Source organism: Ictalurus furcatus, chromosome 1, assembly GCF_023375685.1.
Source record: "Ictalurus furcatus strain D&B chromosome 1, Billie_1.0, whole genome shotgun sequence".
In the NCBI taxonomy this organism is placed as follows: domain Eukaryota; kingdom Metazoa; phylum Chordata; class Actinopteri; order Siluriformes; family Ictaluridae; genus Ictalurus; species Ictalurus furcatus.
The window spans coordinates 27221240-27245395 of record NC_071255.1 but is presented as its reverse complement, the minus strand read 5'-3'; the positions used below and the strand labels follow the sequence as shown (position 1 = coordinate 27245395).

At 43.0% G+C, this 24156-nt stretch overlaps 1 protein-coding gene across 10 annotated transcripts in view; it reads right to left on the bottom strand.

Annotated features, from left to right (window-relative positions):
* LOC128613893 (receptor-type tyrosine-protein phosphatase mu-like) overlaps positions 1-24156 on the bottom strand; it is a 235340-nt gene that overhangs the window by 158959 nt on the left and 52225 nt on the right. For all 10 annotated transcript variants that reach the window (XM_053635055.1, XM_053635064.1, XM_053635095.1 and 7 more), the window contains exon 2: positions 22550-22672. In XM_053635055.1, the coding sequence (XP_053491030.1) occupies positions 22550-22672 (123 nt within the window). The remainder of the gene's footprint in view (positions 1-22549; positions 22673-24156) is intronic.

Below are 24156 nucleotides of genomic sequence, written 5' to 3'. Positions count from 1 at the left end.
AGGAAGTGGGGCTTGCACACACTATGGCTGTGATCCAATATCAAAACATAATAGCTTGGGTGTGGTCCAAGGATCTTTCCTCCCTATCTGTTTATAATAATAGTAATAATAATAATAATAATCATCATCATCATCATCATCATAATACTAATAATAATAATAATAATACTAATAATAATAATAATAATGATGCTGATGATGATGATGATTATTATTATTATTAATATTATTATTATTGTTGTTGTTGTTGTTGTTACCACTTGGTAACTCTTTAATCTGTCAATCACACATAAACATGCTGCCACTGGACCTACATTATGATGGATTGAAGGAAAGAGTTTGTGCCTTCTAATGTGCATCAAGCAATCTCAATAGCTTCATTTCTATTTTATTTTACATCCTTTTTGCTGTCAACTTCAAATGTTAAGTAGGAAAGGCTGGGCACCTTTACATTTTCTGTTGCCTACACACAACCTGCTCCTTCAGCACTCTGTCAAAATGTTTAGTGTGACCAGAGATGGGGGGAAAAGTTTCTAATCGGAGAGCAGCTTTTACATGACAGCTCATACACTGTCCATTGCACTAGAATGCAAACTGAGCTGAGGAACATTGCATGAAATTAATTAAGTGTGCCCAGCACACTGGTGATCTCGAAACTCACCATGCAGGCTCAAAAAAAGCAAGCACGGCTTTTTGAATTTACACGGAAAAGTGATGGCTAACGGCCTGCATGACATGATTTCAGTGCTATTGTTTGAAATTGCTAAAAGAGGCATCCTTGTCTTAGTTTCTTTATTTAAAAAAAACAAAAAACAAAACAGGGCATATTAGCTCTTTGTGCATGAATACCTCATTATAATCATTACAGTCAATTTGTATATTCGGTGTTTTTTTCCTTTCTTTTTTCATCTTTGACGTGTTTCCTTTTGCCCGTGCAGCCGATCGCCCCCCTGTGCACGCGCACACACACACACACACACACACACACACACAGAAGTGTTAAACTTCTGCTGCCAAATTCAAGAAGTACCATCTGCTTCCTTAGAGGTGACAAGCTTACTCTAGACTGGAGGTACTGCAGTGTGGGCATGTGGAAAAAAAGAGAATTCACAAATGAAAAGTGTGTTTATCCTCCTAATGCCCTGAAGGTATAAATTGTAGGATGTCTCCAGCTGTCTCCCTAGTGAATTCCCCCTATTTACAATGTAAACAGGCTAACTGGTGCTGAAAGGGGAGAGACTTAGGGAGGAAGCAGAACCAGGCTATGACAAAGAATGCCTTTATAAACTAGCCTCAGTATGCTTAAAGGCAGACCAGTGTCTAGCCAAACCTGTTTTGTTTAGGGATATCATTATTTCATGATGCTGCCGATGGAAAGACGATACCAGTAGAACTCTTTTCCAATTCTATCTTGTATTTTATGGCAATAGAACCAGATTTCGTTCAGATATTTTCGTTTCTGTGTCTGTATCATGCTTCGGTGTTCCATGACGGTCTCTGATCAATGCACCTTTCCTCGTCATACATTTTGGCTCAGTACCAGGTTGTGGCTCCAGATCAAGTGGACCCTCCCCTTCAAATAGCCCCTGCGTTAAAAATCAATAGACGGACACTTCCATTTAGTCTTAATCCTCTAAAAGCATCCTGGTCACCCCTGGGCTCACCTCTGGCTGCATGTGAACATGGGCAGGAACCTGAGAGGACCATGAGTCTGAGTCTGTCTGCTTCTGCTATCACCTTCAGCATCACCTCTCTCAGCATTCTGCCCCTACTCCATTTCAATCTAGATTTGATTTGTCCTTTGAATCCTGAAGCTTTCTCCTCTCCTCTGTTCACCTCCCCAACACTAAGTGGATCACTCTGAGCTGGATATGTGATCATCGGACTTAAGTCCAATCTCATACACACGCATACACAAACTCACAAACCCACTTCCATGTGAAAGAAAGTGAAAGCATGACAGAGATTCAGATGCACTGTTCCTTTCATCATCTGAATGGGAAAAAAAATTTAACCTGATGATAATTAGATGGTTTTTCTTGAACTGCTGCGAATTCACTGTCGTTTCTTGTTTGACGACTGAGCCAACTCTTTTTCTCCAAGGACTTACTTTCAACTCTCTGTCTCTGATCCATCATTGTCTTATTAAGCACTAAACATGGAATTATTGCTGGTAATTGTGCCGTGGCGATGGTGATGGTGTGAAGGCCAGCTACAACGGCGGGCTCATCTCAAACAGCATCTCATTACTGCCTTATGATGAAAGCCGCTCTTTACTGGCTCCACTCATTACTGTTAAAACAATCTTACTCCTGAAAGTGATTAGAAATAATTGGTGCAGGTTGTTGCTCTTTCCATATTCAGACTCCCAAATCAAAGAGACCAAAGGAAACTAAACCTGAGCTCAGATCAGTCTGGGTATATAGTTGCTTACTTATGCTGTAATAATACAGTATGGACCTTGGAATATTAATGACCTTGTTAACCTTGCTCTTATTCAAAACATACACCATATTACAAAATAGTTCATAAGTAAACGGACAGATCTTGCTGTTTTGACTTTGTACTCCAAAACAGTGAGGTAACATCTGAGGGTATGTATGTCTATTTCAGAGTCACAGCTTTATTATGTAGTGTTTTTATTTCAGGACACCAAAATTAAAATTTGATACCAGAGCACCTTCTCTGGCAAGACCCTGCCCGATCTGTAATGAAGTCATTTGCAGCTTCTGCTTATTTCAATTCTTGGTGTTTCAGTGTTATTTGGCCACAGTTTCGAAAAATAAATAAATAAATAAAATATTCTGAGGGGCATATGGGAGGGAACACAGCTGGAAATGTACTTGTAATCATTTTCATAGGAAATATGGCAATGAAAAAAGTAAACAACCCTTTGTCGAGTGTGTGTAGAAATCATTGAATTTAACCAAGCATGTAAAACACAGAAACAATGATAAATTTGATTCGGTAATTATATAAATAACTAGTTTAAAGCATCAGTGATTTTGTCCAGCATTTAATCTCTTTTGTGTGTGTTTGTGTGTGTGTGTGTGTGTGTGTGTGTGTGTGTGTGTGTGTGTGTGTGTGTGTTTTTAATAAAGAAAGCTCAATCCTCTGGCTCATATCAGCATTACATCTCACATCTCAGAAAATGTAGCTTGCAACAAATAACACACAGCATATGTGTTTCACTTCCTGCAGTTTGGCTGAACGAGGGCCGAATAATGTTCTCATTGCAATCGAATCACGCCACAGTTTGCTTAGCGGACGACTGACTGAGACCACCTCTCTCAGGCGGTTTCAGTTATTTCGCTCCGCACCCGAGCATGATTTGCCATGTTCTCATCTCCCTAAACAAATCTCACCAAGAGGGTAAATTGAATGGACTACATGCAATGTGTGAAAATGCCCAAACAAACAAACAAACCTCTTGTCACGATTCCCCCTTGAAGCAGCGTGCTCTAAGAGCGAATGCACGAGCACCTGCTTTCCCGTTGTTGACCGTAGTGACATCTGGACACGTGTGTTTTGTTTATGTTTCTGTCATGTCTCCTCCCTGTTCTGTCATTGGCTGGGATTTCACGTGGGTCTGTATTGCTCTCAGCTGCTAGCAGTTTAGACGCTGATTATGTCCGCATATATACCGCGCGCCTCCCAGCACACAACGTGGAATTTTAAATGTTTGGAGTTGGTTTAGCTCGTATCATAGTCATAGTTACGGTCCATGTTTAGAGTTAGTTCGCGCTGGATTATCCGCTTCCAGTCCCTCGTCATAGTTCGTTTCTTGTTTTGTTTATCGACCTAGATTCCTGCCTTGCCCCGTGTATGCCTGTTTGCCAATCGCCTGACCTCTTGCATGTTTGTGGATTACGTTTTGGATCACGTTTTGGATTTGTCTGCCTGTCTCTCTTTCTAATAAACAACTGTTCATCCTGCACTTGCATCTGTCCTATCTCTGCACCGTCACGATGCGTGACAGAATCAAAACATGGATGCAGCAGTAGAACGGAGGAGACGCAGAACCCGGAAGTCGACGCCAACCGTCCCCGCTATGGACTCCGTCCACTTCCCACAATGGACATTTATGGAGCTTCCTGATCCATTTGATGGATTTTTCGGTGCCCCTGAATATTTTCTGGTAGACTGTCAATACTATTTTGCCAGCCTGTTAGACCCTAAGCCAGAGGAGAAGCAATGGCTCCGATTCATGTGGTCCCGGTTCTTTGGACCGGCCCGTCAATGGGTGCAGCTCAAACTGGATAAGCACTGTAGGAACCTGGACAGTGTAGAACAGTTTGTGGGGGAATTCATGATGCGATTCGGGAGTCCGGAGGCGAAGGACGAGCTAGAACAACTTCTCAGGGGGGTAAGTCTGGCAGGCAAACCTGCCCTGCCGTTTACCCACTACTACAGGCAACTTCATGCAGAGCTCAACTCTGAAATCCAAGTTAAGTCTCAAGTCCCTAAGGTCCAAGTCCAAGTCAAGCCTCCAGTCTCTGAAATCCAAGTCAAGTCTCAAGTCCCTAAGGTCCAAGTCCAAGTCAAGCCTCCAGTCTCTGAAATCCAAGTCAAGTCTCAAGTCCCTAAGGTCCCAGTCAAGCCTCCAGTCCCTGAGATCCAAGTCAAGCCTCCAGTCCCTGAGGTCCAAGTCCAAGTCAAGCCTCCAGTTTCTGAAGTCCAAGTCAAGCCTCCAGTCTCTAAAATCCAATTCAAGTCTCAAGTCCCTAAGGTCCAAGTCCAAGTCAAGCCTCCAGTCCCTGAGATCCAAGTCAAGCCTCCAGTCCCTGAGGTCCAAGCCAAGTCTCCAGTCCCTGAGGTCCGAGCCAAGTCTCCAGTCCCTGAGGTCCGAGCCAAGTCTCCAGTCTTTGACGTTCGAGCCAAGTCTCCAGTCTTTGACGTCCGAGCCAAGTCTCCAGTCTCTGCGGTCCGAGCCAAGTCTCACGTCCCTGAGGTCCGAGCCAAGTCTCACGTCCCTGAGGACCAAGCCAAGTCTCCAGTCTCTGACGTCCGAGCCAAGTCTCCAGTCTCTGCGGTCCGAGCCAAGTCTCACGTCCCTGAGGACCGAGCCAAACCTCCAGTCTCTGACGTCCGAGCCAAGTCTCCAGTCTCTGACGTCCGAGCCAAGTCTCCAGTCTTTGACGTCCGAGCCAAGTCTCCAGTCTCTGCGGTCCGAGCCAAGTCTCACGTCCCTGAGGACCGAGCCAAGCCTCCAGTCTCTGACGTCCGAGCCAAGTCTCCAGTCTCTGACTTCTGAGCCAAGCCTCCAGTCTCTGAGCTCACGTCCAAGCCTGCAGATCCAGTTGACCAAGCTCTGCTAATATCTCAGCCTAATGACCAAATGCTGCTCACGCCCAAGTCTACCGACCCGGTCGCCCAAGTTCAGCCCACGCCCAAGACTACTGACACGCACAGCCAAGTGCTGCTCGCGCCCCAGTCTGCTGACACACACAGCCAAGTTCTGCTCGCGCCCCAGTCTGCTGACATGCACAGCCAAGTTCTGCTCGCGCCCCAGTCTGCTGACACGCACAGCCAGGTTCTGCTCGCGCCCCAGTCTGCTGACACGCACAGCCAAGTTCCGCCCGCACCCCAGTCTGCTGACGCGGCCAGCCAAGCTCCGCCCAAGACTACTGACACGCACAGCCAAGTGCTGCTCGCGCCCCAGTCTGCTGACGAGGCCAGCCAAGCTCCGCCCGCACCCGAGTCTGCTGACGTGGCCAGCCAAGCTCCGCCCGCGCCCGAGTCTGCTGACGCGGCCAGCCAAGCTCCGCCCGCACCCGAGTCTGCTGACGCGGCCAGCCAAGCTCCGCCCGCGCCCGAGTCTACTGACCCGGCCAGCCAAGCTCCGCCCATGCCCGAGTCTGCTGACCCGGCCAGCCAAGCTCCGCCCATGCCCAAGGTTCACCTGGTGACCTCAGAGCCTCAGCCTCCCTGTTCAGCTGTGGACGTCGCTCAGCCTCCCTGTTCAGCTGTGGACGTCGCTCAGCCTCCCTGTTCAGCTGTGGACGTCGCTCAGCCCACCTGTTCAGCTGTGGACGTCGCTCAGCCCGCCTGTTCAGCTGTGGACGTCGCTCAGCCCGCCTGTTCAGCTGTGGACGTCGCTCAGCCCGCCTGTTCAGCTGTGGACGTCGCTCAGCCCGCCTGTTCAGCTGTGGACGTCGCTCAGCCTCCCTGTTCAGCTGTGGACGTCACTCAGCCCACCTGTTCTGCTGAGGTCGTCGCTCAGCCCGCCTGTTCTGCTGAGGTCGTCGCTCAGCCCGCCTGTTCTGCTGAGGTCGTCGCTCAGCCCGCCTGTTCTGCTGAGGTCATCGCTCAGCCCGCCTGTTCTGCTGTGGACGTCGCTCAGCCTCCCTGTTCAGCTGTGGACGTCGCTCAGCCCGCCTGTTCAGCTGTGGACATCGCTCAGCCCGCCTGTTCAGCTGAGGTCGTCGCTCAGCCCGCCTGTTCAGCTGAGGTCGTCGCTCAGCCCGCCTGTTCAGCTGAGGTCGTCGCTCAGCCTTCCGACTCCATGGCAAACGTCGTTCCCCCCTACTGCTTCAAGGAGACCCACGCTTCTCTCCCTGGCCTTACAGGGGACTTCGCTCTGCCTTCCAGTTCAGCTGGGGTCGTCGCTCCGCTTTCATGCTCCGCCGAGGACTTCGCTCAGCCTGCCTGCCCGGCTGTGGATGTCGCTCTGCCTTCATGCTCCGCCGAGGACGTCGCTCGGCCCGCCTGCCCTGCTGTGGTCGTCGCTCTGCCTTCATGCTCCGCCGAGGACGTCGCTCAGCCTGCCTGCCCGGCTGTGGATGTCGCTCTGCTTCCCTGCTACGCCGAGGACGTCGCTCCGCTTCCCTGCGCCGCCAAGAACACCGTGCAGTTTCCTGGCTCTGCCTGGGACATTCAGTCCAGGGGGCCGGGTCCGCCAATTAAATGGGATGACTCATGGCACTCCGGGAGGAGTGCCTTTGGGGGGGGTTCTGTCACGATTCCCCCTTGAAGCAGCGTGCTCTAAGCGCGAATGCGCGAGCACCTGCTTTCCCGTTGTTGACCGTAGTGACATCTGGACACGTGTGTTTTGTTTATGTTTCTGTCATGTCTCCTCCCTGTTCTGTCATTGGCTGGGATTTGACGTGGGTCTATATTGCTCTCAGCTGCTAGCAGTTTAGACGCTGATTATGTCCGCATATATACCGCGCGCCTCCCAGCACACAACGCGGAAGACTAAATGTTTGGAGTTGGTTTAGCTCGTATCATAGTCATAGTTACGGTCCATGTTTAGAGTTAGTTCACGCTGGATTATCCGCTTCCAGTCCTTCGTCATAGTTCGTTTCTTGTTTTGTTTATCGACCTAGATTCCTGCCTTGCCCCGTGTATGCCTGTTTGCCAATCGCCTGACCTCTTGCATGTTTGTGGATTACGTTTTGGATCACGTTTTGGATTTGTCTGCCTGTCTCTCTTTCTAATAAACAACTGTTCATCCTGCACTTGCATCCGTCCTATCTCTGCACCGTCACGATGCGTGACACCTCTTGCATGAGGTATATACAGCTTTCCTCTTTTAAGTGTGATCTGTACATACATGTGTACGGTCTTGGTCTGATAGGGGGCCTTGATAAATGATTACACACATCTCACAATAGGAGCCATGAATTGATAAAGGCCTATGACTAGATACTTTAATTAATAAAGCAGTGAAAAGGAGGGATGGAATGAACAAACAAAAGGACACCTGGAGTAGCAATGCTCATCATTGCTGTCCTGAGCATTACCTTGGGCTGCAACACTCCTCGGGCCAAAAATCCAACAAAACTACACTGGCTATCGCTGCCGAGCTGCACCTCCTATATGACAACGCTTGAACTGGATGCACAAAGTAGAAAATCTGACAAATTTACCCTGACTCACATGGTCTGACTGCATGAAACCAAGTGCCTGCTCCATACACATGCACACTGCACTATTAGCAATTTACTTCAATTTTGAAATTCACTTTCTGGAAACTCAAAAGAAGCCTGATGATGATAATTGTGTTATTTTATGTAACTTGGCACTATTACCATGGATATAATAGTTATCTTGGTTATAACAGCTGACAGAATAATGCCATTTTAATGCCATTTGGGCATTGTCTGACTGAAATGAATCAAACACATCCCATTGTATGAGGTTCTATTTCTAAAAAGATTTTTTGCTTTCTATGCTTTTATTCTCTCACAAATTCAAATAAGCATCTTCAAAAACAGGACATAATGGTGAGAGAAGGCATTGCTTATTATTCAAGCAATGTCTCCTGTCCCATCTGCTGTGGGGTCTGAATGACCGTTTTATATTCTGGCTTTGGAGAGATATAGAGAGCGACAGATACTAAAAGACAGACCAAAAGAGAGAGAATGTCTTTCAGAGCAAGAGACAAGAGTGAGTGATGGGTGTGTCCTCTCTGCTTCATCGTTGCCAATGAGGTGCACTAGATACTGCAAATGTAACAAATGCTGGGAAAGACTGTAAAAGCATTTTGCTTGGTTCTGTATCCAGACTGATTAACCTAACAGGAATGGGCAAAAAAATAAATACATAATCTAGACCCCATGCAAGTAAAAGCTCCAACGTGTTCCATGGAAAACCTAATCCACTAGGCTAAAAAGTGGTAGCTAATATAATGTAATTACATAATTAAAAAGCTAACAATTAAGCGCAGTAATACAGACTAAGGGAAATGAGCAAGTACAGTGCCCTCAACTAATATTGGCAACCTTGGTAAATATGAGCAAAGAAGGCTGTGAAAAATTGTCTTTATTGTTTAACCTTTTCAATGCTTGGGCTATTTTCTTATAGCCACTTCCCATTTTTTGAAGCTCAACAACCTTTTGCCACACATCACAGCTATATTCCTTGGTCTTACCCATTGTTATGAATGACTAAGGGAATTTGGCCTATGTGGTACCTCATATTTATATCCCTGTGAAACAGGAAGTCATGGTTGAACAATTTCCTGTTCCTAGTCATCCAGGTGTACTAAACAAATGTACAATACCAATGGGAATATACTTCAAATATATTTTTCTCATATGAATTGATAGAGGTGCCAAGTATTGCTACACACCTATATTTAACAAAGATTTTTTGGGGGATAAACTTGTGTTTATCAAAAGATCAAAAGGTTAAACAATAAAGACAATTTTTCACAGCCTTCATTGCTCATATTTACCAAGGGTGCCAATATTAGTGGAGGGCATTGTGTATGATTTCCTGGAGAGGGGGGTGATAGTAAAGGTCCTTCTCCTCTCCTGATTGCGAAAAAGTCACAGAAATGTCAGCGAATATTTAATCTATGAGCCACTTGTATTGCAAGAGAAAATATTATTGAGTCAGGCTAGCGTATTTATTTTGCCTCTACACATCTAACCACAAAATGATTGCATGTTGTATTAGCGCAAGAGTTATATGACAGCTTTGCGCTCCACTTTTTTTTGGTTGGATTTTCGCCAATGTTTCTACATACCTCTGTGTTTCTGATTCTGAAAAGATCATCTGTACATGCTTGTTAATACACCTAGTAAAAAACATTCGCCATACTGTGCTTTGGTGAATGTGTTTAGTGCAGCAGGTGGTGCGTCACCCCACCATGAAGTCCATTAAGTTTAAACATCCATACCAAATGAAAACATTTGCTTTGAAAAAGTTTTTTTTTTTTTTTTTTTTTTAAACTAGTAGCCCAGGCACCTACAGTGCTTTGCAAAAGTATTCAAAATTTGCTAAATTTTTCCTATTTGGTTGCATTAAAACCTGTAATTAAAATGGATTTTTATTTAGATTCATGTAATGGACATACACAAAATAATCAAAATTGGTGAAGTGAAATAAACAAAATAGCTTGTTCTAAAAAAATTCTAAAAAATTAAAAACAGAAAAGTGGTGCATGCCTATGTATTCACCCCCTTTGCTATGAAGCCCCTAAATAACATCTGGTGCTACCAATTACCTTCAGAAGTCACATAATTAGTTCAATAAAGTCCACCTGTGTGCAATCTAAGTGTAACATGATTTCAGTATATATACACCTGTTCTGAAAGCTCCAGAATCTGCAACACCACCAAGCAAGCAGCACCATGAAGACCAAGGAGCGCTACAACAGGTCAGGGACAAAGTTGTGAAAAAAGAAAAAAGCCATTGCTTAAAGAAAAAAATAAGCAAACACGTTTGCTGCTCACCAAAAGGCATGTGGGAGACTCCCCAAACATATGGAAGAAGGTACTCTGGTCAGATGAGACTAAAATTTAGCTTTTTGGCCACCAAGGAAAACGCTATGTCTGGTGCAAACCAACACCTCTCATCACCCCGAAAACACCATCCCCACAGTGAAGCATGGTGGTGGCAGCATCATGCTGTGAGGATGTTTTTCAACAACAGGGACTGGAAAACTGGTCAGAATTGAAGGAGTGATGGATGGTGCTAAATACAGGGAAATTTTTGAGGGAAACCTGTTTCGGACTTCCAGATATTTGAGACTGGGTTCACCTTCCAGCAGCACAATGACCCTAAGCATACTGTTAAAGCAACACTCGAGTGGTTTAAGGGGAAACGTTTAAATATCTTGTAATGGCCTAGTCAAAACCCAGACCTCAATCCAATTGAGAATCTGTGGTATGACTTAAAGCTTGCTGTACAGCAGCGGATCCCATCCAACTTGAAGGATCTGGAGCAGTTTGCCTTGAAGAATGCTCAAAAATCCCAGTGGCTAGATATGCCAATCTTATAGACGTACCACAACAGACTTGCAGCTGTAATTGCTGCAAAACGTGGCTCTGCAAAGTATTGACATGGGGGGATAGGGGGGTTGAATAGTTAAGCACGCTCAAGTTTTCTGTTTTTTTTTTTTAATCTTATTTCTTGTTTGTTTCACAATAAAAAAATTTTGCATCTTCAAAGTGGTAGGCATATTGTGTAAATCAAATGATACAAACCCCCAAAAAATCCATCTTAATTCCAGGTTGTAAAGCAATAAAATAGGAAAAAATGCCAAGAGGGTTGAATACTTTCACAAGGCAATGTAGGCTATGAGTTTCTCTACCCTTGCCTAATGTTTCAAATTTCATTTTAGTTGCATCTACCAAATAGGTATGAGCAGAGCTGCTTGTTTGTATGTCCTTTCCCCATCATAACCACACTGTCCTCTCTTTTTCTCCTGACTTGGCTCACCCCAAGTCCCACATCAAATCAAAACATGCGTCCTCCCTCCCTGAACCCAAATTACATGCTGGCTGCTGAAGGGAAAAGGTTTCTGTCAAGGGCCAATCTTGCACCAGCTGCTGATGTTAGCGTTTGCTCTATGGCATAGTCGTTCCTGCACTATTAGCCATTCCATTAGGCCACTAACCCCCTACTCTGGTCTCAGTGCCCGTCCTTTTGATGATGAGCTCCTCGGGTGAGCAGGGTGACTTTCACAGAACATTATAAAGTGATAGAAGTCATGCTCAGATAGTTATAAGCATGGGGGGAAACTGCAATGGTAAACTCCTACAGCACAAGCAGATAGTCTCGGTCGGGTTGCCAGAGACCCTACAGGGTGATCATCGCATTATCAGTGTTTGTTTGCGTGGAATTAGTGGGACTGGGTTTAATTACTGCCATGTGCTTGGTGATTGGTGACTATGGAAATCAAAAGGCTGGGCCTGTGGCATCAGGGTGAATTAATCCGCTCCCTCATGACAGACATGCAGCTTTCAAAGCCACTGTAGTGATAGAGGGGTTGCATAGACATGATAACGGGCTTCTGACACGGAAAATTAACCCCAAGTTCCCAGCACCCAACAGACCCGCAAATAGGTTTTTAATGTTGCGCATAAGAGCGAATGAAACAGCTCTCAGGTTCCAGAATGCCTAGCATAGATGTCTTAGAATGATTCCAGTAAGACGATATTATGGAGGAAAAAGTTATGCTCATCTGGTCAAATGCACGGTCTTTTTTAATAAATTCAACATGAAAGTCAACCCACTTTGGTGTATACAGCATTAGCAATTTGCAAATGGAAATGGATTCAATAGCATTCAAACTTTTGATCTTGCAGAACAGAGCTGAAACAAATAAGCCTACGAGTCTGACACAGGTTTCATTATTTCTATAACAAGGTTTTGTGTTCTGATTCATGCTCTGGTTTGCTGAACTCCATGCACCAGTGAAGCTTGTTCAACCCCAGGTGTAAAACTCAAGATCCAGCTGTATAAACGCAGTGGTGCATGTGCACCCAGTGCTGTAATCTTCGTGAAATACACATCCAATCAGGCAACAGGTAGTGGCCTTTTTAATCAGATCTTTCTTAAACAAATCCCACTGCCTTCCACAAAATAGGGAACCTGTGCTAGGAACAGAAAAGGGCACGTGTGCAAATAAAAGCACTTTCTCCTTTCTACAGTGCAGTACATACAGTAAATACTGAAGCACTACGGTATTATATAAGGCTTTTATTAGCTATTTGGTTTGTGTCTGTGTTTCCTTTCAGTTTGCCACTTGGTGTGCATTAGCAGTTGTTCAAGAGACAGTGGGCCAATAGTTCAAGCTGAATACATTGCTATTACATGTAATGTTAGCAGTTTAATTATCTAAAACACTATGCATTGCCATTAAATTTTCACAAAGATCCACACACGTATGCAGGGGTTAAGTACAGATGTGGAGCTCTGGCACTTTTGGTGTATGTGAACAGCAAGTAGAGCTGAAATCCATCTAGGCATTTCATATGATACACTGAGATGACCTTTAGACAGCTACAAGCTACACACTAACTGCACTAACTCCCCCAAACTGCTCCCTTGTTATGATTTGAATCCCTGAACTTCTCCTCTTATCCTTCCCATTTTCATAATTGTGCAAGTACATTCCTGCTGTTTCACAGTAATTCACTATGATCAAAGTATTACTTTCTATGCTGTTGTGTTTATCCATAATACTTTCTGCTGCAGCTACAATACTGTTTGTCGCCAGCTTTATAAATAGCTAGCCATCTTTCTTTGAATAGTCAATCGAGCTTGCTAGATAAATTAAACACCAGGCAGTATACAGTATATCATGTGAATAGACTTTTGATATGGCATTACATCCAATAGCCAATTTAGCAAAGAAAACATCTATTAACTGACTGTTATGCTAGTATTTCTTTGCTAGCTTAAGGCTTTACTGTAAGAACTAACTTTGCCAGGGGACAAAAAAAGGCAAATATTTGAAATATAATTTTAATACTAAAATAAATAACAATAAATAAACAATCAATACTGGAAATGTAAAGTCTGGCTACCGAAATTTTGTTATTTAAATGAAGCTCTTGGATCTTTGAGGATGAGAGGAATCACAGCTATTAACATGCAGCACTAAAAAAGTTCGGGATACTGCTACCACATTTTTGGTGCCCATGAAGAAGGAGAATTCCCTGACCTCTTAAATCCCAATTTTCAACAATCCATCCATCTATTTTCCATACCGCTTATGCTACACAGGGTCATGGGGGATCCTGGAGCCTATCCCAGGGGACTTGGGGCACAAGGCAGGGGATACACTGAACAGGGTGCCAATCCATCACAGGGCACAATCGCATACACACACATTCACACACCCATTCACATACTACGGACAATTTAGAGATGCCAATCAGCCTACAACGCATGTCTTTGGACTGGGGGAGGAAACTGGAGTACCCGGAGGAAACCCCCATCCACAGGGAGAACATGCAGACTCTGCACAGGAAAGACACAGGCGGATTTCGAACCCCCAACCCCGGAGGTGCTAACCACTAAACCATCATGCCCCATCAATTTTCACATATCAAATACATAATCAATGTGCTCTGTGCCTGGGCAAACTACAGTTTCCTAGGAAACAAATGTTGATTCCAGCTTTGTCCTTCTTCTCATATCCTGATGATTATCAAAGAGATATGGGACAACTGGTCCCACGTCAGTGCTTTTACTCTCAGTGATCCCCTGAGTAATTCACTTCACTACAGTGTGCTTGTCTGTATTCTGGATGAGTTCCTATACAGCAGGTCAGATAGAACAACTCTCCCTTCCCCAGTTCCCACTAATGTAATAAAATGCATCAATTTGGCTTATGAAAGCAAGGTCTTTAATCACAAGAGGCCATAAACAGTAGTTTGTTGCTTTTTTTGTACAGGTGTGTACGTGAGCTTCTTTGGATGCTGTGTGCGGTGCACTGTGACATGTCATAATGTAATAAAGTCATCTTTATTCACTTGCTGCTCCCAATTACTCCCCCAGCTCCTGATGGGCTATCGTGTCATCTCATCTCCCCTGGGAAGAATATGCCTTGCCTTGCCATTTACATAACACTCTTTTCCCTGACGCACACATATCCCACACACGCTTTTCTATCCTCCACCCTCCATTTTTGCTCATTTGCATAATTTGCCCTCTGAAACCTTCCTAGAGGCCAAGTTACCATCTCAAACAAATATTGTATGAGCAATTAGCCACCCCACCCAGGCTATCTGGGGTGAGTCAGTATGTGGCTGAAAGGATTCCCAGAGGAATGGATGAAGAGTTAGAGGTCAAAGAAGAAAACCCATGAGAAATGCAGCAGCTAATCTGATGACCTCTGTGGAAAAATCTGGACAGAGGTCACAGAAGCAAAGTGTGCTTGCAATTGCTGAAAAACTGATTTAAATAGCCTAAGAGTGGCTGGCAGCCCTTTTCCACCAATAACCTGCTACTGCAAAAGAGACTGTTCTTAACCAGCAAAATTGGTTCCAGCACCAAAATGCTGCTGATCTGGAAACATGATCCGGTGATGTCAGTGTTTGGACCGGTCTCTTTACTCTGCCATAACAACAAACAAGCAAATTCATGTTGAAAAGACATGAACAAGATGCGTTAAAGGTTGGGGTTGGAAATAAAATGACTTTTAGAATTAAAATTACAAAGCACTGGTCTGCAGAGGAGACAAACCAATATCACAAATTCCCCCTACCAGCATGCATTCCCAGCACAATGAGCGCTACTTTCAGGTCATGTGTTTTGTTTTGAGTTTGCCATGTGGTTTTGTCTCTTATGCCCTGAGGCCTGTTTCACGAAGCCAGTTTCAGTGGCTACCCAGGTAAAGTTAGCATTTTATTCTGGGTAAGAGAACTCAAATCAAGCTTGGATCAATCAGCTGTGAGCAAAGTGAGATAGATCTGATACATTAAAGCGAACCCTTTACTGTTTGTGTTGGCTTTTCCCAATGACCATCAATACGATAGATATCAATTTTCTGCTGATGGTATAGTTTATGTATACCGGCTTCTTGAGCAGCACATTAATTTGACGTGCCAAAGCACAGCAAAAACAGCAAAAGTACACATTTAAAGATGATATCAAGATGGCTGAAGTATTTCTAAATGAAGATGGCTGAAGTATTTCTAAAAAAATTAAGAAAAACAACGGACAGGACTGCTATAACTTTGGACATAAATGAAGTTGAAAAACTAACTATCTCCCAGCCAGGTTCTGGAGGGATAGTGAAGTTAGGCTAGTTGACATATAATGATCTGCCACCCCTTGGCTAGCTACAGACGGTTGGGCTAATATAAACACAGCACTAGCAATGTCTTTTAGAAATGTAAGAGTGAGAGTTAAATTGTTTTCATTATAGGTGCATGTTGTGGGTCAGTCAGTGAGGTACAGCACCTGTGAGTGCTTAATTGGCAGAGACAAGTGGCATCATATCACATGGCAGCTTAACTGATTTGGGTAGAGAAAACTGTGTCCCGCACCGATGTGGAATGCGTATGGAAGACGGTGAAGACACCGAAAACAGACCAAATTGCAGCCAAAGAGTGTCTAGATGACACATTTACAGCTGATGTTAATGTTGTTGTGTGGCTTGAATTATTTGCTTTATGTTATGTGGTTTAAAGTAAATGGTAATGGTCAGCACTTATATAGCACTTTTTTAACCTTAGTGGTTCTACAAAGCGCTTTACACTGGTTCTCATTCACCCATTCACACACACAGAGCTACCATGCAAGGCGCTAACTTGCCATCGGGAGCAACTTGGGGTTCAGTGTCTTACCCAAGGACACTCCGGTATGTGGAGTCACGTGGGCCAGGAATCAAAACGCCAACCCTACGATTAGTGGACAACCCGCTCTACCACCTGAGCCACAGCCATTGTATTATGTGAAGATGAATCGTATTTACAAAACGCTGCTAAAATACACTCACAGTGTGCTGTAGTACTAGCGTAAAATCATGATCCTAAGCTCTGTAGTTTTTTTAAGCAACAAGGATCACAGCACTGCAGCATGTTGAAAATACAAGAGTGTCAGCCAATGCAGTAGAAGCTTGGACCCGGAAACAGTATTATTGGAAGCTCGTTACGTCACCTCGTTACGTCACAACTTAACAAGCGTTTAGATCCACTACATACTGGATGTTGTAACACGCATGCGCTGTTGGCAGACACAGTGTGTCACTAAGTAATTCATCTATGGTTATGGTTAGGGTTGGGGTTGGGGTTAGGGTTACAACACCAGTACATAGTGGGTGTAATCCAATACGTCATCGCGCTACAGGCTGCAGTGAGGACATACTCCTGATTTTGATATTGATTTTGTATTTCTTGTATTTCAATTCAGATTATAGATGATACTAGTTTGACATTGCCTGTCTGTGTTTTGACCCTATGGAGCCCAGCTAGGGTTAGTGCTATAGGATTAGTGCTAGTGTTAATATCATGCTTCTTTTGAGTAGCTATCCACCTATCCACTTAAGATAAATAGCTGAAGCAATAATCTGTCACTTAATCTGTGTCTAATCTGTTATCTGTTGTATAATCATTGTCTGTGAATGTATCTCTGTGTTACACGTGAAAAATACTGAATTTGGTGAGTGAAATATTTTCTCCTGTCTTTACATAGGGTATAGGGAAAATGGGTAAGAAGTTCTTTAAAAACATCTCCTGGTTCCCAGCACTGGCACTATGTGAGTGGAAAAGGACTCTGGATGACTTCCTGCTAGGAAGAGATCTCTGCACTTTTAAGTTTTGAGATCCTGTTTACCGGAGTGAAGATTTCTAGGTGTTAAAGTGTGAATCTGAAAGATTCAATGTTGAGTGAAATACATTATTCTGTATCTGGCACTGGTCACTTTAATTAAGTCCTATAAGCAAGACTGTAGCGAAAAACATTAGCGGTCAGCATTTTTTGCTGCTGTATTGTAAAGGATGCCAAGTACATTGCTCCAAGTCTTTCAATGGACCTGTTTATCAATCCTGTCTTCCTAGAGCTCTTCTAGGGAAGCGGTCCAATAAGAATAAAACATGAATTTGCAGACTACACGGCAAGCATGACATAAATAGGCGACAGCAAACGGTGGGCATCTATATATAAATCTGCATATGAGTAAATCTATTTTCATATCTGGCATCCAGCATCATTCATGTCCACTGCCTATTTTGTTGCTGGGTGCTTATATTGGCCGGCTCTGAGCGGTGCTCCCAAATGATGTGCCAGAGCGCAGTTTTGTGCTGCCGTTATTGTGTGGACACATAAAAGGGCCACTGTGTCGGACTGAACCGTAATGTTCACTTTATTTACTTGTGAGCAGCTGTGCTTGCCCTGATAACATGGCAGTTTTAAAACATTAATAAGTGCAGGCTCTGAGCCGAGCACTTCTACTCTGCACCGTCCTCAGACATTTAGCCTTGATTCCTGCATAAGCACCATGTCTTCTGGTCAGGTATGCTGTTGCATTTGACCATGAGCGTGAATTATAAGAATCATTCTAGGAATGATAGGTAACCTGAAAAAGTGATTACGTCTTGTAGGCAAGTTTATTATCACACAAAAAGGTGAAGTAATAATGTGATGAGATTTGGAAAGAAAAACGATTCTTAGGTATTTTGATTTTGATATTACTCAGTAAACGACCATTAGGAAACACTACCAAGCAAGTACATGCTTGTACTGATAAGGTAACCAAAATGGGGACTATAACTAAAAACAGGTTCCAAAGAACCTGCTAAAAAGCAGGGTGTATATTTCAGCATTCATTTCTGGTTTCTTGACAGTCCACCCACAGAGGTACTGTCAATTCCTTACCCAGTAAAGTGGTGTTTTCACATGAAAACATATTTCCTCTCTATCACCTCAGGAAAATGTATTAAATACATATTATTTAACTACGGAAACTGGTGGAAAAAATAGACTGATTTGTCTGAAAAATTCAAGGCAGAAAGATGATGGACCACAAGGACCCATCAGAGTTCAGTCGGCTCCGGATCAGGCTTGACTTGATGGACATCTGCTATAGTGCCTATTACATTTAGCTAACAGATGTGTTACTATAATACAGTATAGTGTAATGTGATCGGGCAAGCCCTGTGCACATAGTTGTAAGAGGCTTACCAGATGTCACTAGTAGGACATAATATATTTCAGTGTGTGGTAGTATCACATTCTGCACATGATCTACTAATAAACTTCCTTATAGCATATGCAATTTAAGCCAGTCAGAATAAAGCCTTAAAATGGACCATCTCAAGTATCCTAGTGTGTATGTTTCATCCAAAGAGCAGTGCTAGATGCTCACTTCCTTGAGCTATGACCCATGAGTTATTTAATGGTAGCACACTACAACCCGTAGGATTTCTGGGCTATGCAATTCAGTCCTCTGAGAAGTAGAAAAGTGATCGGTGAATGTTAAAAACACACCTATTAATGTATGGCTTTGAGATGATTACTGTATTCTGGAACAAATTTCCCTGAACCTTATGAATATTGGGTGAGCTAACCAGTTATGGGATCACTAGCAAATCACTACCATTTCATTCTGGGGTTTCCCCCCACTAATATCTCACTCAGTGTTTCTGCACAAAGCTTACAACCCTACCCAGGCTACTTGAGTCTAAACCCCTTAATCATGATAGCCAGCTCACAGTCATTTCAGCTGTCATAAATGGCTTATTTTTCACATTTATGACAGCTGTTTTTCTCTTTTAGGAGGTAGGACAAAACCAGATAATCCAAATGAAATCCACACATGGAAAAACATGCAAAACATGACACAGACAGTATTATGTGCTCAGTTTGATCATGACCTGAGCTCAGGATCAAACCAGGACTCTCTGGAGCTGTGCGGAAGCAGCACTGTCCACTGCACCACACTGCGCCACCCTTACACCTAGAATGAGCTGTCTATATTAAAGCCAAAATGGACCTAAATCAAGTTTGCCTCAGTGATAAAAATGTTAAATCTCTACACTCTCTAGGATATTACAGGCTTGATCCAAACAGCTCCAACCACTTATACTATTTACACATTTACACAAGTCCTAACTTTAACACTTCATGATTTTATGTGAAGTGTGTCATAGGAAAGAAAGAGTGAACGTGTGTATTTGTAGGGGTGGAGTTCACCTGTTACAATAGCAGCATGAGAATTCTCACTATTGGCATGTTAACCCAAACCTGACAACACACCCAGAACAGCCAAATTAGAACCCCTGAGATGCCCATAGGGATGACCACCATCAAAAAGAGCCACTAGTGAGGTGGGACAGAATCCGAGCAGCTGAGCAGCTGACAGGGTTTTGGGAAATCAGTGACTCTCTGGTAACACACAACATTCCGGTAGGTCACTAGCACAGAATCTTTACAGCTGAGCTCTCACTTGACCATGCAAGGTTCTAACCTTCAGGTCAGTGGTTACAAAATTTCTTAACCGTGTAGTCAGAGAAAGTCTAAAACTACAACTCTCCATTGTACCATGTTGAAGTCACGCGTAGCTTTAGACTGCCACCCTTTAAATAGAAGGTAAGAGGCCATAGAAAAACCAGGCCACTTTTCTGAGCACTGACCACACTGTCCTGTTTCTCCCTGTCCCACATTCCCAAGCAGGGTCATTTGATTTATTATGTGGCCAGGGGGCATGCTATCATCAAGAAGCTAATGAGAAATAAAAGAAACCTAAAATGTTCTGACTTCCCTTAGAGGACATTACTTTAATGGTGGCTAGAAGGAGAACCATGCCAGCTGCTACCTTTTCTTGTGGAAATCTGCAAAGTTGGGACATGCAGTAGCAAAAGGATAATGGTGCTTTCATTGGACTCAGTTCTTGTAGCCATCGCCGATATACACCAAATGAAAAAGACCAATATATCATATACAAGTCCTGACCTCCCAAGTAGTGCAATAGAATCAAATTGATAAGGCCTGTCATATATATATATATATATATATATATATATATATATATATATATATATATATATATATATATATAGTGGGGATGAACTATTTCAGACTGACTTGCCACGTTTATATGAGCTTCAGGTATTCATTACCGCCAAAAACCACTTTCATTACGTTGCCATGGCATTTCATGGCGAGAGCGTGTGGAAAGTTGTGGGAGAGCTGTCATGGTCACTGGATCTCTGGAATGAAGAAAGCGTATCCATGCTTTCGTGGACTTGAGCCTCTTTAAGCACAAATCACACTGGACATACTGACTAAGAAGAAAAGCAGTGAGGGGAGACACCAGGGTGGCAGCATGTATAACTGTCCCCATTTTATACCAAAAGAATCACTTTCATGGCAACAATATCACATTCAAATGCAACACCTCTGTTGGGTCTGGAATGTGAAATCAGTGATATGAAATGCATGGAGCAGTGTCTAACATGTAGGTCACTGCCCCACCACCAGGCTGGGTTTTAACCTTCTGCTGCCTCCTGGCAGGGAAACATAAATCAATTATGGCAGAAAGGTAAACACTTCCTTTTTTTTTTTTTATTTGGTCCTCTCCTGCCTGCTCTCTGTTGTCAGGTAATTTCTCTGAGAGTCGGTGGTACGTGCTGACAGAGGCGAGATGAAATTAGCCAAGTCCTCACAATTAATTCCGCTGCTGCAATTGCTTTGGAGGAGTCAATGAAGGTGGTGCTCGTGCGTGGTTAGGCATCAGATTTAAGAGCTGGAGCAATATTGTGGGGTCTAATGGCCAAGCTTATTAGGGTGTGACAAAGTGAATCTTTGATCAGTCATGTGCCTAAGATATGAGCTAAGGGGAAAACACTTGCCCTGATGCTTGAGAAATGTGTCATGCGCATGTTGTAGAAGTCTCATGCAGCATTGCATAGCACTTCACACACTGTTTAACCTATTGCGCAAGTTAATATAATAAAGTAGATAATTACTAGTATATAAAATACTACTGAGTACTGTGATGGAAAATGAATATTTCATTGGATTGATTTAACAGTGCCCCAGAGTAAATGCAACCCCAGAGTAAATACAGTTCATTTTAATGTTTGCTGACTCTGATTCACAGATAAAGTGAATCTTTTGAAATTCCTTAACCATTTTTTCAAAACGATATAGTGCATTATTTATATCATCTGTTAATTTACATAGGTTCAGCTACAAATTACCCACTGTGCATTTATCTTTTGTACACATTTATGGTCGCAAATTTCAGCATCTAGAAGGCTCTCTGCAGTGCCATGAATACGCATGTTTGTGCAAAATAACGCAACAAGCTCTTTAGAGCAGCATAGTCACTGGACTGAAAATGTAATAACAAGTATTATATGAAGCTGCTAGTGTAGTGTAAATGAGATAAGCTTGCATGTTTGCAGATAGGCTATGGGGAAAAACAAGAAAGTCTAACATTTTAGTCTAATGGCGTATGTGGTGTACACATGGTGTGGCAGCTTGCATTCTCTATTTTATATTTAAACCTCAACATCTGATATAGGCACTTGAATGAATGATGAAACATCTTGACAATTAAGCCATAAGTCTATTCAGCTGACTAGATTCCAAACAAACTGGATAATTAAAAAAAACATTCCTCTAGTAGAAGCTCTCACATACAAATCTATGTGTCTATAGCTGTTTTTACACTTCTCTGAATCCAGGATCAATTCTGACTTTAGATGAAATACCATTACAAGTTAATTTTCATACAGGCAAATCACTTTCAAAGGGTGTTTTTTATACATCAGCTGTGTGACATTTTTGGAAAAAGGAAGACAATAATACTGGTTCCTGGTTCTTTCTTGATTTTGTTTTACTTCATGTATTATTTAATTAGACTTTCTTACCTCCTACTTGCTCCTACTGATCAATGGTTTGGGTGACGTTTTTCAATTGAAGATGCACATGTATGCACATGCACTTTATATACAAAATAGTCTACCATTTGCATTGCTCTCCAGGCTCCATCACCTGCTCTAAAGACCAAATATACTTTTTACTGCCACTGTAATGTGACAAGTCCAACCAATGTAATGCTTTCACAGCCAAGTACTGTGACAAGTCTAGCCGATCACATGATTTTGTACCTGGCTCCATAAGTGTTCACAAAGCAAACCTCAGACCACCATTTCAGGTGGACTGCACATCAGTTTCCTGTACCATAACTCCAGTTTGAGAACTTTCCATCTTAACAAACATACTGAAAACTTGACGCAAATGTCTTCAGCTCTGGAAAAATAATGCAAGTGTACAACACCCCCCCCCCCCCCCCAAAAAAAAACAATACTGAAAGCTATTGTAGTGTGAACTGTGATGGCTAGATATGACTGACCTGCTGGTATCCAGGGGTCTGTTGATGGCCTCAGCTTCGTGTTGACCTGTTCCCACTCAAAGTCATCATCTTTGCCTTGGCTGTAGCCACACTCTGAGTAGGGCCTTTCGAAGTTACAGTCTCCTGAGAAAGAAACGGGTATATAATGTTGATTAACTGAGGGAACGCACACACAATTCTAATAGCAGAGTCATCATCAATCTCTGTCAGCAGAAAGAAGTCCACTACTGTTCAAACACGGGGCCTGTCACCGTGGAGTATTAACGCTGTATAAGCAGCAATTAATCTAATTCCCTCACTGCAGGTTCCCATGGTAGAGTATAATCACCGCTTACTGGCCTGAATTCAATAGCTCTGTCACTCAGAGCACCTCCAGTACTAAGATGAAGAGCAATAAGACCCAGCCACAATGTTAACAATAGCTTCCAGGTATGCACAAGATCGGAATGTATCTACAATGAGTCTCCTCTAGTTCATTAATAAGCAGGAAAAGATGAGCAGTGGTGCAATCACATGGTCCTCTAAAGCTCGTTCAATCACAAGAACACAAACAGACCCATAAAATTGCTTTTCATTGTGGGTTTTGCTCTGAATGTATGCGTTAGACAGTTCCATCTGTGTTACATGCAGCAGAGGAATATGACCCAGCTATGATTGGCATTCACTTCATTCATATTTTCATCTCATAACCATGTGAGGGACACAACAGTGAGCCGTAATAAGACACAGCTTTACTTTAACGCCTCAGAGAACTCCTCAAATATTGTTCCAAACTCGGCGTGACTTTCTGCGAATTGGACAGAGGATTTGAAGTATCAACATTCTTCCCCGGAAGGCACAAAGTCCTCCATATAGTCGAATCTTTATAAAATGCAAAAATAAATCCCCTTTTCCAGCTTTGCTATGAATATACCCAGTATGTTATTTACTATCATCCATCCTCAGTCTAATGTTATGATTCCTTGTAAATAAATATGTTTCCAAGTCCCGTAGGCTTCTGACACCTTGTCAGAATTTGTATGTGATCACTGCAAGATGCATGTAATATAAGCACTTGTAGGGGGAGAAAGCTGTCATCACCTACACAACTGCCACAACGGAATCACAGCAAGACTCTGATATCTGCTTGTTTATGTTGACAGTGCCAAGCGTTTCCTCCACCAAAGTGAAAGAGAGACAGAATCTTATTAGATAAATTACTTTCCTGAAGAGATATCAAGTTTCATCCACTGGCAAAATCACATTTATTTGGTGGGATTATAGTTCACTGTGTATACACTTGAAAGGACTCATATGGCCTTTAAGCCCCTGGCCACCAGTCTAAAACACCAATCAAAACTTATTTTTGCCTTTCAACTAATGAATTCCAAAAGCTTTGGTGGAGCGGTAAACAATCTATTTTGTTCCACGCTACATGGTTTCTGGTTCAAATCTCTTTACGGAGCTTCTCAGAGTTCTAGTCCTAGAGGGTTGCGTCTCTGTTTGGTCATATTCTAATACATAAACCAACTTAATAATGAATTCAAGAGTATTGGAGAATCAAAAACACCCCTTTGTAATGTTACAGCATTCCACTAAAGTTTAAGAGCTCTTTTTTAAAGCCCTTA